This window comes from Bubalus kerabau, chromosome 19 (genome assembly GCF_029407905.1).
Source record: "Bubalus kerabau isolate K-KA32 ecotype Philippines breed swamp buffalo chromosome 19, PCC_UOA_SB_1v2, whole genome shotgun sequence".
Taxonomy (NCBI): Eukaryota; Metazoa; Chordata; class Mammalia; order Artiodactyla; family Bovidae; genus Bubalus; species Bubalus kerabau.
In genome coordinates, this window is record NC_073642.1 from 54600977 (window position 1) to 54617203 (window position 16227).

General features: G+C 36.3%; 1 protein-coding gene across 21 annotated transcripts in view; it reads right to left on the minus strand.

Annotated features, from left to right (window-relative positions):
- LOC129633627 (craniofacial development protein 2-like) overlaps positions 1-16227 on the minus strand; it is a 472452-nt gene that overhangs the window by 328213 nt on the left and 128012 nt on the right. Inside the window, exon 4 of one of the 21 annotated variants that reach the window (XM_055555448.1) lies at positions 1590-2681. The exons of the other annotated variants lie outside the window; for them this stretch is intronic. Within the exon in view, the coding sequence (XP_055411423.1) occupies positions 2464-2681 (218 nt within the window). The 3' untranslated portion in view covers positions 1590-2463. Of the gene's footprint in view, positions 1-1589; positions 2682-16227 lie in introns of those variants that run through there. 21 annotated transcript variants of the gene reach the window in all.

The window sequence follows — 16227 nt, forward strand, 5'->3', positions numbered from 1 at the left end:
ACAACATTTATAATAAAATTGTAGTGTTTCAATAGATATAATCAGAAATTCAAAGTGCTTGAAAATAAATCTAATAAAAATTGTAAATATTCTGTGGAGGAACCTTAAAATATGCTGAAATATATTAAAATGGGCATGAATAAATGAAAATTTCCACTTCTGTAGAATACAGGACTCAGTTTTCTAAAAATGTCAAGTTGAACTACAATTTAATCAATTTCAGTCAAAAGGATTTTATTATACAATTGTGAAGCTGATTATAAAATTCACAGCCAACTGCAAAATTCTAATAACAGCCAACACATATTCTTAAAAGAGAAAAATAATAAGAAATTGTACTACTAGATAACAGGATTTATTATGGAATCAAATAGATAGCCCAGAAATGGATCCATATGTAACTGGACACTTGATTTATTCCACTGCAGATTAATGGAGAAATGACTGACTTTTCCATAAATAGATCTAAGATATGTACTATCCTTAAGAGAAAAAAAAAAAGGATTTCCTTATATCATACCAAGAACCAAAGAAATAAATGTGAAAGACAAAAATATAAAACTTTTAAAAGATAATATATAACAACATCTTTCTGATCTTAGAATCATAATACTTGAAGAAATTTAAAGAGTAAAGAGAATAAAGATTTTTACTGAGTTAAAAATTACCCCTGTCAATCAAAAATTATATAAAGACACTGAAAGACAAAAGAGATACTTGGAGAACATATATGCCATATATATAGTACTATCAAAATATTTGCCACTAGAATATATAATATTATATACTTATATAATAAAATTTTTAATAAATAAGAGAAAGGCAAACAACCTGAAAGAAAAATGAAAACATAACATGGAAAATGGTTGTAGAAATTAAAATACAAATGTCTTAAAGATAACTGTTCAACTACATTTATCATCCTAATAATGCAAATTTAAACAAATTTGATGGCATTTCACAAGCATCAGATTGACAAAAAAAAAAGATAAAGAGTGACAATATCACATATATAGGTAAGGATGGGGAGCAATGGTATCAAATACACTCAATGGAAGGGTAAATTACTACACCCTTTTAAAATTTATATTGGTATTCTCTGGGAAAGGTAAAACTGTACAAACTCTAATACACCAATACATTAATTGGTTTACATTTTAGTGTCCCATGATTTATTATACCTCTTATAACAAAAAATAGCTTACTCTCATATATCATCCTTATATGTGAGGACCTATTTCTTTCTTCACTGGTTAGTTTTAAAAGCAATTAAAACTTTGTCTTTTCTAATGACACACTTTGCAAATTTTGTATTCTTACGAAAAATAAGCATCACATTATAGGCATTTCCTCTAGTCATTTGACAGTCATATGAGATTTTGTAATTAAGACATACTAAAATTCAAAGATTATAATATGGCCATATTATTTTCTAGAATGATTCTTAAATGGAAAACTACTTTTTTTATTAAAATTAAATATATACAATATCAAAAAAATGTACAGTATCTTAGATTAAAGCTTTGCAGGTAACTCTTTCAAAGCCAATAAGCTTTTTGTTTTGGTTTCCTTTCAAAAATTTCAAACAATTATTTTTTTTTTACTATATACAATAAAAAATTTTTTCTTTAAATTTGTTGGTATGCATACTCCCATAACAATTGCTGCATTTCCATCTTTCTTTGTTATTATAAAACTGAACTATGGCTGAGAAATATTCCACAGTGTATATATACCACAACTTCTTTATCCATTCATTTATTGATGGACATCTAGGTTGCTTCCATGTTCTAGCTATTGTTAATGGTGCTGCAGTGAACAATGGGATACATGTGTCTCTTTCAGTTTTGGTTTCCTAGGGGTATATGCCTAGGAGTGGGATTGCTGGGGGATGGGGAGGGAGATGGGAGGGAGTTTCCAAAGGGAGGGGATATATGTATACCTATGGCTGATTGATGAAAGTGAAAGTGGAGAGTGAAAAAGTTGGCTCAAAGCTCAACATTCAGAAAATGAAGATCATGGCAACCGGTCCAATCACTTCATGGGAAATAGATAGTGGAAACAGTGTCAGACTTTATTTTTCTGGGCTCCAAAATCACTACAGATGGTGACTGCAGCCATGGAATTAAAAGACAATTTTTCCTTGGAAGGAAAGTTATGACCAACCTAGATAGCATATTCAAAAGCAGAAACATTACTTTGCCAACAAAGGTTCATCTAGTCAAGGCTATGGTTTTTCCTGTGGCCATGTATGGATGTGAGAGTTGGACTGTGAAGAAAGCTGAGTGCCGAAGAATTGATGCTTTTGAATTGTGGTGTTGGAGAAGACTCTTGAGAGTCCCATGGACTGCAAGGAGATCTAACCGGTCCATTCTGAAGAAGATCAGCCCTGGGATTTCTTTGGAAGGAATGATGCTACAGCTGAAACTCCAGTACTTTGGCCACCTCATGCAAAGAGTTGACTCATTGGAAAAGACTCTGATGCTGGGAGGGATTGGGGGCAGGAGGAGAAGGGGACGACAGAGGATGAGATGGCTGGATGGCATCACTGACTCGGCGGACATGAGTCTGGGTGAAATCCAGGAGTTGGTGATGGACAGGGAGGCCTGGCGCGCTGCGATTCACGGGGTCACAAAGAGTCGGACACAACTGAGCGACTGAACTGAACTGATGGCTGATTCCTGTTGAAGTTTTCAGAAAACAGCAAAATTCAGTAAAGCAATTATCCTTCAATAAAAAATAAATCAATTTTTAAAAAAACAAGCTAAATTTGCTCATTATATCCTAGAGTTTTCTTCATTGAATTTTTGGTATACATTCTTATTTAGGATGGTTCAAATTACAACTTTATGATTTTATGACAATGTGAAAGCTATACTTTATCAGTAGAAAATGTACTTCAGATTTTGAATTTTGATCTTTTCGCAGGCTGACATATGGTGCAATACCCTCTTACAATGCTAGTCAGTAGTAGCAAAACCATAGCTACCAGTGAGCACCAAGATTATTAGGGTAAACACCCAGTACACTTACAACTATTACGTACCCATACAATCACTCTGCTTTTCACTTTCAATACAGTATTCAATAAATTACATGAGGCATTTAACACTTTACTATTAAACAGGCTTGTGTTAGATGAGTTTGCCCAACTGTAGGTTAATGTAGGGCTTTTCTGGTGGCTCAGTGGTAAAGAATCCACCTGCCAATGCAGGAGGCCTGGGTTCAATCCCTCAGTCAGGAAGATTCCCTGGAGAAGGAAATGGAAACCCACTCCAGTATTCTTGCTTGGGAAATTACATGGACAGAGGAGCCTGGTGAGCTACAGTCTGTGGGGTTACAAAAGTGTCAGATACTTAGCTACTAAAACAACAACCACCACAAAAGCTAATGTAAGTGTTCTGAGCATGTTTGAAAGTAGGCTAGACTAAGTTATACTATTTAGTAGGTTAGATGTATTAAATGCATTTTCAACATAATGATATTTTCAGTTTATGATGGGTTTGTTGCCCCAGAGCACCAGCTTTGAGTGCCCTGCTTCATGCGTCGAACTTGCACTGGTCATCTATTTTACATATGATAATATATATCTTTCAATGCTATTCTCTCATATCGTCCCACCCTCACCTTCTCCCACATAGTCCAAATGTCTGTTGGACATTGGGAGGTAATCCCAGTGTAAATCCAGGAAGAGCTGTAATTTTCTGCTTTTCTCTACCTTTATTTTATTTATTTGTTCAATGTTTTGATCATTTTTAATGTATTGTCTTTAGTAAGAGCATATTTGTGTTTACTATAATGTGAATGTACATATAATATAAATTAACAGGAATAAAATAAACAATTTTTCTTTCTAATATTTGAAAAAATATCTGGATTATTCTTAGCTATTGGCAAAGTATTGCTTTTATCAGATTTTTTGGCAAACTCGCCAAAAAGTAGAGTCAAGATTAAGTTACTCAAAAAAGTCTCCTTCAAAACACAGCTTACACTTCCTGCTTAAAATTTTATAATTTATAAAAAGCTACAACTGGATATTTCATTTAGATAGCAGATGTGGCTAAATGGAGGAGAATAAGATAATTCAGATATATTCATATATCTCTGAATATAAATGTATATATGAAATATATTTCTCCAAAGAAGACATTTCTCCAAAGAAGACATACAGATGGCTAACAAACACATGAAAAGATGCTCAACATCACTCATTATCAGAGAAATGAGTTACCATCTCACAATGAGGTACCATCTCACGCCAGTCAGAATGGCTGCCATCAAAAAATCTACAAACAATAAATGCTGGAGAGGGTGAGGAGAAAACGGAATCCTCTTCCACTGTTGGTGGGAGTACAAACTAGTACAGCCACAATGGGGAACAGTGTGGAGATTCCCTAAAAAACTGGAATTAGAAATGCATACGACCCAGCAATCCCTCTGCTGGGCATACATACTGAGAAAACCAGAATTGAAAGAGACACATTTACCCCAATGTTCATTGCAGCACTGTTTACAATAGCTAGAACATGGAAGCAACCTAGATGTCCATCAAGAGGTGAATGGATAAGAAAGTTGTGGTACATGTACACAATGGAATATTACTCAGTTATAAAAAAAGAATACATTTGAGTCAGTTCTAATGAAGTGAATGAAACTGGAACCTTCATTTTAGACGAGTGAAGTAAGCCAAAAAGAGAAACATCAATACAGTATATTAATGCATATATATGGAATTTAGAAAGATAGTAACAATGACCCTATATGCAAGATAGCAAAAGAGATACAGATGTAAAGAACAGACATTTGGACTATGTGGGAGAAGGTGAGGGTGGGACGATATGAGAGAATAGCATTGAAAGATATATATTACCATATGTAAAATAGATGACCAGTGCAAGTTTGACGCATGAAGCAGGGCATTCAAAGTTGGTGCTCTGGGACAACCCAGAGGGATGAGGTGGGGAGGGAGGTGGGAGGGGGGTACAGGATGGTGGGACACATGTATACCCATGACTGATTCATGTTGATGTATGGAAAAACCACTATAATATTGTAAAGTAATTAGCCTCCAATTAAAATAAATGAATTAATTATAAAAGAATTATTGAGGAATAAGTAATTAAACTATTATAGAGTTTATTTGCTTTGTGTGTGTGTGTCCGTCACTCGGTAGTGTCTGGCTCTTTGCGACCCAATGGACTGTAGCCCTCCAGGCTCCTTATTTGCCTTTAGGTACCTCATCTTCCATCCAACCCACCACCCTCCCATACCACCTTAACTTTTTCCAGTTCCATGTCTTTGCTAATGCTCTCTGATTTTTATGAAATCTCTCCCTCCCATTTCTACATATCCAAATCTTACCTTCACATGCCTTTGCATGCTACTTTCTCCATGAAGCCATTTCTAATCATCCTTAGCCAGATATAACCTCCTCGTCTGAAATTTACAGTCATAGCTCACTTATGGCTTTTTTCACTTTTGACCTCATATTATGGCTCGTTATCCATTTACAGTGGGGCTTTCTGGGTGGTACTATGGTAAAGAATTTGCCTGCCAATGCAGGAGATTCCATCTCTGGGGTCAGTAAGATCCCCCGGAAAAGTAAATGGCAACCCACTCCAGTATTCTTGCCTGCAAAATTCCATAGACAAAGGAGCCTAGCTGGCTTCAGTCCATGGGGTTGCAAGGAGTCAGACATGACTGAGCAACTGAGCACAAACACACACACTTATACTATTTCCTTACTAAAACATAAATCCATCATGGGAAGAGTTTAATCTGAATCTTTCCTATTTTCTCTTCAGCAGCTAACAATATCTTATAGTAGGCATTTGTTAAATGATTGAACAAATCCTAGTCTAATGTCCAGATAATTAATAAACTAAGAAATATGGAAAAATATAATTCAGAGATATATTCATATATCTCTGAATATATTTGCATATATTCATATATATGATATATGCATCTGAATATATATTCAGAGATATATGAATATATAATACATTCAGATATATATTTATATGTTATATATATTTAGAGATATATAAAAATAGCTTCAATAATACATATATCTACATAAGTCACAACCATTTATTAAAACATTTCCTCAATATAAAGGCTTTCATTAAAAATATATAAATTTAGATTAAATTGGCCACCAAAATTCATCAACATATTGCCTTTGAAGTCTAAAGTGAGACCTCAAAATTAAGAGATACTACTAAGCCTATTGGAAATGCAAATGATTTCCATTTACTATAAAGCTGTTTCTTAATAGTTTGGTTTTTCTAATTCTCTAAATTGCTAATATTCCATCATATTACATTCTTCCACGTGCTCAGTATTCAGAGATATGTAAAGTAAAACATTTAATAATCCACAAATCTTTATGGCAAATAAAAAGATTGGGAAGTGTTATTTTGATTCAAAAACATAATCCTAAGGAAAAAAGTCATCTTGAGTCACAATAATAATCAATCATAATGAAAAATACATGTAGAAGTATTCTTTAGTATGTCAAATGTATCCTGTTTTGAAAAATAAAGTATGTGAATGTAAATGAACTGAGAAAAATAAAACAGCTTGGAAAATTGGTCTGATAAATCCTAGCAAAATCTCAGAGATATAATCCCTGTTTAAACACATACTTTTGGAATTTTTCTTAATCTGCTTTTACTCCATAAATGTTCACTATGATTGTGACATAAAATGTAAGTGAGTATTCAGAGTTTAGGTGTTTATTTGTGCCAGAACTCTATGTTCAGAGAAATGTTCAGAATTCTGTGTTCAGGCAGTTGTCTTGAGAGTCAAAGAAACATTTTTTGAGGGAACAACTGATGAACTTAACTCTTAACACTGAAATGCCTTATACTTCTTATTGTGTTAATATGGTGTCTAGGCAGGCGTATTAAATAGATAATACTGATAGATTCTGACTCGCTTTAGAGAATAACTTTGCATTCATAGAATCATCTTCTTAAAATTGAATACTTCAGCCTTTGTTAAGTGTGTCACTTTTAGAAAGCCTGAAGGCACTAATCTACCATATAAATTAATGAACTGAAAAACAGAACTTAAAGCAGATTTTGAGAGAGTGAAAACAAACAGAAAATGTTCAAAATTATTTCCACCTAGAGGGGGGTTCAGGATGGGGAGCACGTGTACACCCGTGGCAGATTCATGTTGATGTATGGCAAAATCAATACAATATTATAAAGTAATTAACCTCCAATTAAAATAAATAAATTTAAATTAAAAAAAATTATTTCCACCAATTCTATATGTTAAATTAATGAAAATAATTTTTTCACCTAGAGAAAATAAGTTCACATCAGGATGAAAATTTATGAACCTGTTTTATTTTATTAATTGACACTATGAAAAAATATCCAAACATTAATGCCTACTGAAAGAAACTATACAGCAGAAATGAATGACATGTAAATCAACTAAATTTCGATAAAAATTTCTTTAATTTAAAAAACTTATGATAATAATATACTCAAAGTCACCATAAGGATCCCAATGTATAGAACCAGAAAAGTTGACTCCTGAAAACTGCGAAAGGAAGAACAAAGAACTGCAATAACATTCTTACTCAAGGAATTCTTCAACTTCCATGGCTACAGAGGTGGAAAAAGAATAGATTTAGCAGCATGGCTTACGATGTCAGAAAACAGAGTCTAGGGAGAAAAGATAAGATGAAAATTCAACTAGAAAACCTAAGAGAACCTCAAAGTGGAACTGCCCAAGTCCTTGGCTAATCTCAACTACTCAAGTACAAGAGAGACTCCAAGGGCTCCAGTCAAAAGTAAATGAATAGGTAGATGATAGAGAGATGATGGATAAATAGATGATAGATAGATAGATAGACAGACATAAAACTGTTTATTCCTCTTTTTAGTTCTGTTCAGTTAAGTTCAGTTAGTTGTTGTTTTATGTATTTTGGTGCTCCAATGTTGGGTGCCTACAATATTTACAATTGTTGTATCTTCCTGAAAAATTTACTCCTTTATCATTATTTAATGATACTTTACAGGGAGCATCTCATTGGATTTGGGGGTTTTCTTTGTAATATATTCAGTCATTCTATATCTTTTGATATGCGAATGTAATTCATTTATGCTTAAAGTAATTATTGCCATTTTCTTAATTGTTTTCTGACTGTTTTTTGGTTCTTTTTTATTCCTCCATGACTGTCCTCCTTTCTGATTTTATGATATTTGAGGCTGTATGTTTTGACTTCTTTATCATAATCGTTCATGAATCTACTACAGGTTTTTGTTTTGGCGTTACCATGCAGCTTGCATAAAGTATTTCATTAACCTTGTTTCTATTAGACTTGATCATTTCTAAAGTTTCTCACAGACTGCATGATAAATTTGAAGTTTTCTACTCACCACTGGGGCCTCCCAGGTGGCACTAGTGGTAAAGAACCCACCTGTCAGTGCTGCTGCTGCTGCTGCTGCTAGGTCGTTTCAGTCGTGTCCAACTCTGCGCAACCGACCTCATAGATGGCAGCCCATCAGGCTCCCCCGTCCCTGGGATTTTCCAGGCAAGAATACTGGAGTGGGTTGCCATTTCCTTCTTCAGTGCATGAAAGTGAAAAGTGAAAGTGAAGTCACTCAGTTGTGTCCAACTCTTCGCAACCCATGGACTGCAGGCTACCAGGCTCCTTTGTCCATGGGATTTCCCAGGCAAGAGTACTGGAGTGGGTTGCCATTGCCTGATGTAAAAGACACAGGTTTGATTCCTGGGTCTGGAAGACTCCCTAAAGGAGGGCATGGCAACCCACTCCACTATTCTTGCCTGGATAAACCCATGGACAGGAAAGCCTGGCGGTCTACAGCCCACAAGGTCACAGTTGGACGTGACTGAAGGACATGACTATCTTCTCAAAGGACTTTCCTCAGGATGTTTCCTCTCTTGGGAAATTATCTACTCATCACCATTTGTCAGGCCACATTAAGTCTAAATTTGAGCATTATCTCCTCCCCAAATCTTTCCTCATTAAACTATATTTAAGTAGAAATTCAACCATGTTTCAGTTGTAACACTTATCACACTATATTATAATTGTCTATTTATTTACCCATGCTTCCCACTACACTGAAAGTTCAAGGGTACTTGGTAGCCATAATAAAGACCTAATAGGAAGTTATCAATGAATATTAATTAATATAACAGTTCAAGCATATTTCACATTCTCTTTCATATTGCAGTTAATAGTTCATAAATATATATATACAACTATAAAGCAAATGGAAAATTAAATATCCAAATGTCATAGTAGTAGTTTCAATATCTATAACTTGGTACATTTTTCAAAATGTTTTCATGCTGGAGTATGAAACATGGAGTATGAAACATGCTGGAGTATGAAACATAACATACTCCAGGGAGTTTCAAGAGTAAGTGAGCTGGGCTCATATAAGGTAGTAACATTTAAAAAGTAAGAAAATTTCACTATGTAACTTACTCCACTGGAATGGGTGAGATTTGTACAAAGTACTAGTGATAAAATTACAAGTACATGTCATTTATACTCTCAGAAAACTAGAACTGAATCTACTGGCATCTGCAACTGTGCATCATTTGGTTACTTACATGTTTTGGGCCTCAGTTTTCAAATATTCTATTATAGGAAATATACCTTTCTAACTGTAAATTCCAAAGCATTATGAAAATACTTGACACATAATAGATGATTAGTAAATATACATGTAAAAATAATAAGTATATAAAACAGAGAATATAACTTCATTCTGAGATGTAATAAAGATTAAATAAGAAAATGCATAACTATACTAATATAGGCATGTATATTAAGGCAAATTGAGTCTTACAATGATCTGCTGCTGCTAAGTCACTTTAGTCATGTCCGACTCTGTGAGACCCCATAGAACACTGGAGTGGGGTGCCATTTCCTTCTCCAATGTATGAAAGTGAAAAGTGAAAGTGAAGTTGCTCAGTCATGTCCAACTCTTCGCAACCCCACGGATTGCAGCCCACCAGGCTCCTCCACCCAAGGGATTTTCCAGGCCAGAGTACTGGAGTGGGGTTGCCATTGCCTTCTCCTTACAATGATCATTAAAGAAATATTAACAAAACAAAAAAAGAGCACCAAGAATGGAATGGAATGGTGAGTTATCTACTGGAGGTAGCAAAATGTACAGAAAAGACTTTACAGACAAGGCTGATCAACTCAGTGTTGAAATAATTTTACATAAGGATGATACAGAAGGGTTTTCCATATAGAAAGGTCTGTGTTATTAGCATGAAAAAAAGAAAAATCAGAAGATAAAGGCAGAGCTCTTGTGTGATAATATTATGACAGAGTTTAGCCTGTGTCTGATATGATCTGATTTTAATTTCCAAAAAATCAATTTGTCAGCAGAGAATGTGTTAGAGAAATACAATACTCAAAGAAGAGAGACTAATTTTGAAACTCCTCTAGTAATTCAGGCACAATATGATAGATGCTTTAATTATCAGTAGCTCTAGGGATAAAAAGAAAAGACTAGATATGATAGATGATATGGAAGTTCAATCTATAAAGCTTGATGATTGAACAGGAATGAAGAATGAAGAAAATGGAGGTGTCTATAATGAATATAGGAAATACAAAGTTATTGTTTTCAGCTGAAAAGAACTAGATTTATATTTTTAACAAATCATCCTAAAGAACTTAGGGGAAACAAGGGAGACTGGGGGTAAGTAAACAGTTTAAGAAACAAATGGATTCATTTTGATATTTGGCAAAACTAATACAATTTTGAAAAGTTTAAAAATAAAATAAAATTTAAAAAAAAATTAAAAAAAAAAGAAACAAATGCAGTTTCAGATAAAACTTGTTGGGAACCCAAAGTAATATAAAAGAATAGAAGCAACATGTTATAAGTCTTGTTAAGACTCACCTATCCTCGTAAATTGTTCACCACTCAGGTAATTCACATGGAAAAGAATGGCAGAGTCAGACATAGCCTAGGAATATATCTCTAATATCTTTGAATAGTTGGAGAAGAATCTGAAATTTTCAAGCATGTGTGTGTTTTATATATTAACATAGTTTTCTCACTTGAAACCAATTATTTTGACAAGAAAGATACATTAAAAATTGAAATTTCTCATTTTGGACCATGATTGTCTACTTTAGAAAAATTTCAAATTTAACAAAGATTATCTCTTAATGTTTAGGAAAAATGTGTTTGAAAAGAACATTTAATTTATTTAGTAAATGTATATTGATAGCCTATTTTATATATAGAGAGGCAACATATGAATCACATGGATATAGGCATATATTAATATATCCATGTTATGACCAAACTAGATAGCATATTGAAAAGCAGAGACATTACTTTGCCAACAAAGGTCCATCTAGTCAAGGCTATGGTTTTTCCAGTGGTCATGTATGGATGTGAGATTTGGGCTGTGAAGAAAGCTGAGCACCGAAGAATTGATGCTTTTGAACTGTGGTGTTGGAGAAGACTCTTGAGAGTCCCTTGGACTGCAAGGAGATCCAACCGGTCCATTCTGAAGGAGATCATCCCTGGGTATTCTTTGGAAGGAATGATGCTAAAGCTGAAACTCCAGTACTTTGGCCACCTCATATGAAGAGTTGACTCATTGGAAAAGACTCTGATGCTGGAAGGGATTGGGGGCAGGAGGAGAAGGGGATGACAGAGGATGAGATGGCTGGATGGCATCACCGACTCGATGGACATGAGTTTGAGTGAACTCCGGGAGTTGGTGATGGACAGGGAGGCCTGGCGTGCTGCTATTCATGGGGTCACAAAGAGTTAGGCACGACTGAGCGACTGAACTGAACTGAACTGAACTGGTGTGGCTTCCCAGGTGGCACTTGTGGCAAAGAATCCACTTGCCAATGCAGGAGATGCAAGAGACATGGGTTCAATCCTTGGGTCAGGAAGATCCCCTAGAGAAGGAAATGGCAAACCACCCCAGTATTCTTGCCTGGAGAAGCCCATGGACAAAGGAACCTGGTGGGCTTCAGTCCATAAGGTCGCAAAAGAGTAGGCATGACTTAGTGATTAAAACAAACATATACATAGCACTCTGGCCTGTGCCACAAATTGTATAAGACAGCATAATTAAATGTTTTCATCATCTTAATTATGTAAGAGGATTTCAGTAGAAACAAGGAAAGGCATACAAAATTCTATGTGTGGTAATCACGTAGGTTCAACAGAAAAGGTAATGCCTAACTAGAGACCTAGTTGATGAATAGGAGATTGATGCATAAATAAGTTAGTGATAGGCTGCTAAGTCACTTCAGTCATGTCCAACTCTGTGGGACCCCACAGATGGCAGTCCACCCGGCTCCTCTGTCCCTGGGATTCTCCAGGCAAGAACACTGGAGTGGGTTGCCATTTCCTTCTCCAATGCATGAAAGTGAAAAGTGAAAGTGAAGTCACTCAGTCGTGTCTGATTCTTTGCAACCCCACAGATTGCAGCCCACCAGGCTCCTCCGCCCATGGGATTTTCCAGGTAAGAGTACTGGAATGGGGTGCCATTGCCTTCTCCATAGTGATAGGCACATGTTGCAAAAACATAAGAGGCAAAAGTATAAATTTTCCTAGTTCAAATTGCCAAAATGAATAGCCTAAGAAAAAGGACATTATCTCTACCCTCATACCCCCAGAGAAGGATCAGATCTGAAACCAAAAATTCATTCATGTTGAGTTAGCTTAAATGTTAATATAGAATATCCAAGTGAAAACCACCGTAAGGCTCAGACGAAAGAGTCCCACTCTGAGTTTCACATATTAGGAACACACAAAAAATAAATGTGTTAAAGTGCACCTCTGTCTTGGGATCTGGTGCTCAGCACTGACAGAATAACCTATATGCCTAAATTTTTATTCTCATTATTGTCTTTCCTTGAACTCCAGGCAAATGGTTTTCTGCATCTCTTCGTTTACACCATCATACAAAAGGTGAATGTGTCCAATAATCATAAACGCTTGTGCATTAGAGCTCAGCCAGCTCCAAGTATTGCTTAAAGGGCATCAGGGGTTTTCACCACTCTTAACCTTTTGCTCTCTGCTGTGAAAACAGCACTTCCCAAAGGGTTTCTTCTTCAGAATGAGGCCCAGAATAATAACACAGGGAAAAGAGCCATAGCAGAAAACCACCAGTAGCGGATTTGTAACAATAAATGCTGTTGTTATACCACTGAGATTTGGGGGTTATTTGTTATTGCAATAAAGCTGACTGATAACATTAGAAAGAAATGAAGGCAAAGAGGGCATAAAGGAGAAAGAAAGAGAGTGAATACTCTTTAAAGAATCCTTGATGTGGGGGGGAGGGGAAACACCTGTCAACTCGGAACAAAGTTGGGGCAGTTCAGTTCCGTTCAGTCGCTCACTCATGCCTGACTCTTTGCAACCCCATGGACTGTAGCATGCCAGGACTCACTCTCCCTCACCAACTCTCAGTGTTTACTCTAACTCATGTCCATTGAGTTGGTGATGCCGTCCAACCATCTCATCCTGCCTTCAATCTTTCCCAGCATCAAAGTCATTTCAATGAGTCAGCTCCTTGCATCAGATGGCCAAAGTACTGGAATTTCAGCTTCAGCATCAGTCGTTCCAATTAATATTCAGGACTGGTTGGATCTCCTTGCAGTCCAAGGGACTCCCAAGAGTCTTCTCCAACACCACACTTCAAAAGCATCAATTCTTTGGCGCTCAGCAGTCTTTATACTCCAACTCTCGTATCCATACATGACCACTGGAAAAAGCATAGCCTTGACTAGATGGACCTTTGTGGCAAGTAATGTCTCTGCTTTTTTACATGCTGTCTATGTTGGTCATAACTTTTCTTCCAAGGAGTAAGTGTCTTTTAATTTCATGGCTGCAGTCACCATCTGGAGTAATTTTGGAGCCCAAGGAAATAAAGTCTGATGTTGTTTCCACTGTTTCCCCATCTATTTGCCATGAAGTGATGGAACCAGATGCCATGACCTTAATTTTCTGAATGTTGAGCTTTAAGCCAACTTTTCACTCTCCTCTTTCACTTTCATCAAGAGGCTCTTTAGTTCTTCTTCACTTTCTGCCATAAGGGTGGTGTCATCTGCATATCTGAGGTTATTGATATTTCTCCCAGCAGTCTTGATTCCAGCTTGTGCTTCATCCAACCCAGTGTTTCTCATGATGTACTCTGCATATAAGTTAAATAAGCAGAGTGTCAATATACAGCCTTGACGTACTCCTTTCCCAATTTGGAACCAGTCTGTTGTTCTGTGTCCAGTTCTAAATGTTGCTTCCTGACCTGCACACAAGTCTCTCAAGAGGCAGATCAGGTGTTCTGGTATTCCCATCTCTTTCAGAATTTTCCACAGTTTATTGTGATCCACACAGTCAAAGGCTTTGGCATAGTCAATAAAGCAGAAATAGATGTTTTTCTGGAACTCTCTTGCTTTTTCTATGATCCAGCAAATGTTGGCAATTTGATCTCTGGTTCCTCTGCCTTTTCTAAAACCAGCTTGAACATCTGGAAGTGCACAGTTCATGTACTGTTGAAGGCTGGCTTGGAGAATTTTGAGCATTACTTTGCTAGTGTGTGAGATGACTGCAATTGTGTGGTAGTTTGAACATGCTTTGGCATTGCCTTACTTTGGGATTGGAATGAAAACTGACCTTTTCCAGTCCTGCGGCCACTGCTGAGTTTTCCAAATTTGCTGGCATATTGAGTGCAGCACTTTCACAGCATCATCTTTCAGGATTTGAAATAGCTCAACTGGAATTCCATCACCTCCACTAGCTTTGTTTGTAGTGATGCTTCCTAAGGCCCATTTGACTTCATATTCCAGGATGTCTATCTCTAGGTGAGTGATCACACCATTGTGATTATCTGGGTCATGAAGATCTTTTTTTGTATAGTTCTTCAGTGCATTCTTGTCATCTCTTCTTAATATCTTCTGCTTCTGTTAGGTCCATACCATTTCTGTCCTTTATTGTGCCCATCTTTGCATGAAATGGTCCCTTGGTATCTTTAATTTTCTTGAAGAGATCTCTAGTCTTTCCCATTCTATTGTTTTCCTCTATTTCTTTGCACTGATCACTGAGGAAGGCTATCTTATCTCTCCTTGCTACTCTTTGGAACTCTGCATTCAAATGGGTATATCTTTCCTTTTCTCCTTTGCTTTTCACTTCTCTCCTTTTCACTACTATTTGTAAAGTTGGGGCAGAAGAAAACAATTATTTTGAGACAGCAGAGAACTGAGCATATTAAAATTCTTATCTAATGTAAAGGTGCTATTAAAAAGAGAATATTGAACATAGAGTAAAAGAAATAATCCGAGAATGAGATCCCTAAAAAACTAAGATGAGATGGAGTTCAGAGTAGAGACAGAAGAGTTCTCTTTCAATGGAAAGAAATATGTTTTTCTTTATAATCCATCATCAAGTGAAAATATTGTGTACAGTGCATGTAAGTCAGTAACTGGGTTAAAAAAGAAAACTCACTGTTTACCTTAACTATCACACCGCTACCACACCCACAACATTACCATATTTACAAGAGCAGAATTATAGGTTTCCATACCAGGAAATTCTGACACTAATTACTTAGAGTTAGTGAAGACCATACAGGTTAAAGGCTCAGTTCCACACTTGTGCCCCTGCCTCTGGTCATCAATCACAAGCAATAGGTCCTTAGGTTACCTACAACACCTGTCCAACTTGGCTACAAAGCAGAGGGTACTAAGACCCCCTCCTTGGTTCAATCATTTGCTAGAACACATCACAGAACTCAGGAAAACACATTTGCTAGTTGATTACATAATAAAGTACATGAGAAAGAATAAAAATGAACAGCGAGATGAAGAAATACATGGAGTAAGGTCTGGACAGGTCCTAAGCATAGATGTTTTTGTCCCTTTGTAGTTAGGGTATGCCACCTCCCAACACATAGATGTTTTCACCAACTTAGAAACTCTCCAAACACCACACTTTAGGGTATGTTAATGGAAGCTTTATCATATAGGTATGATCAGTCATGAACACAATCTCCAGCCCCTCTTCCATTCCCTGAGGATGGAGAGTGGGGTTGCAAGTTCCAAGCTTTTAATCATGGTTTGGTCTTTGTGGTCACCAGCTCCCATCCTGAAGTTATACATGAACCAATCAAGAGTCACCTCTTCAGAACAAAACATACTCCTATTCCCCCAGGAAATTCCAAGGGATGTAGGAACTTTGT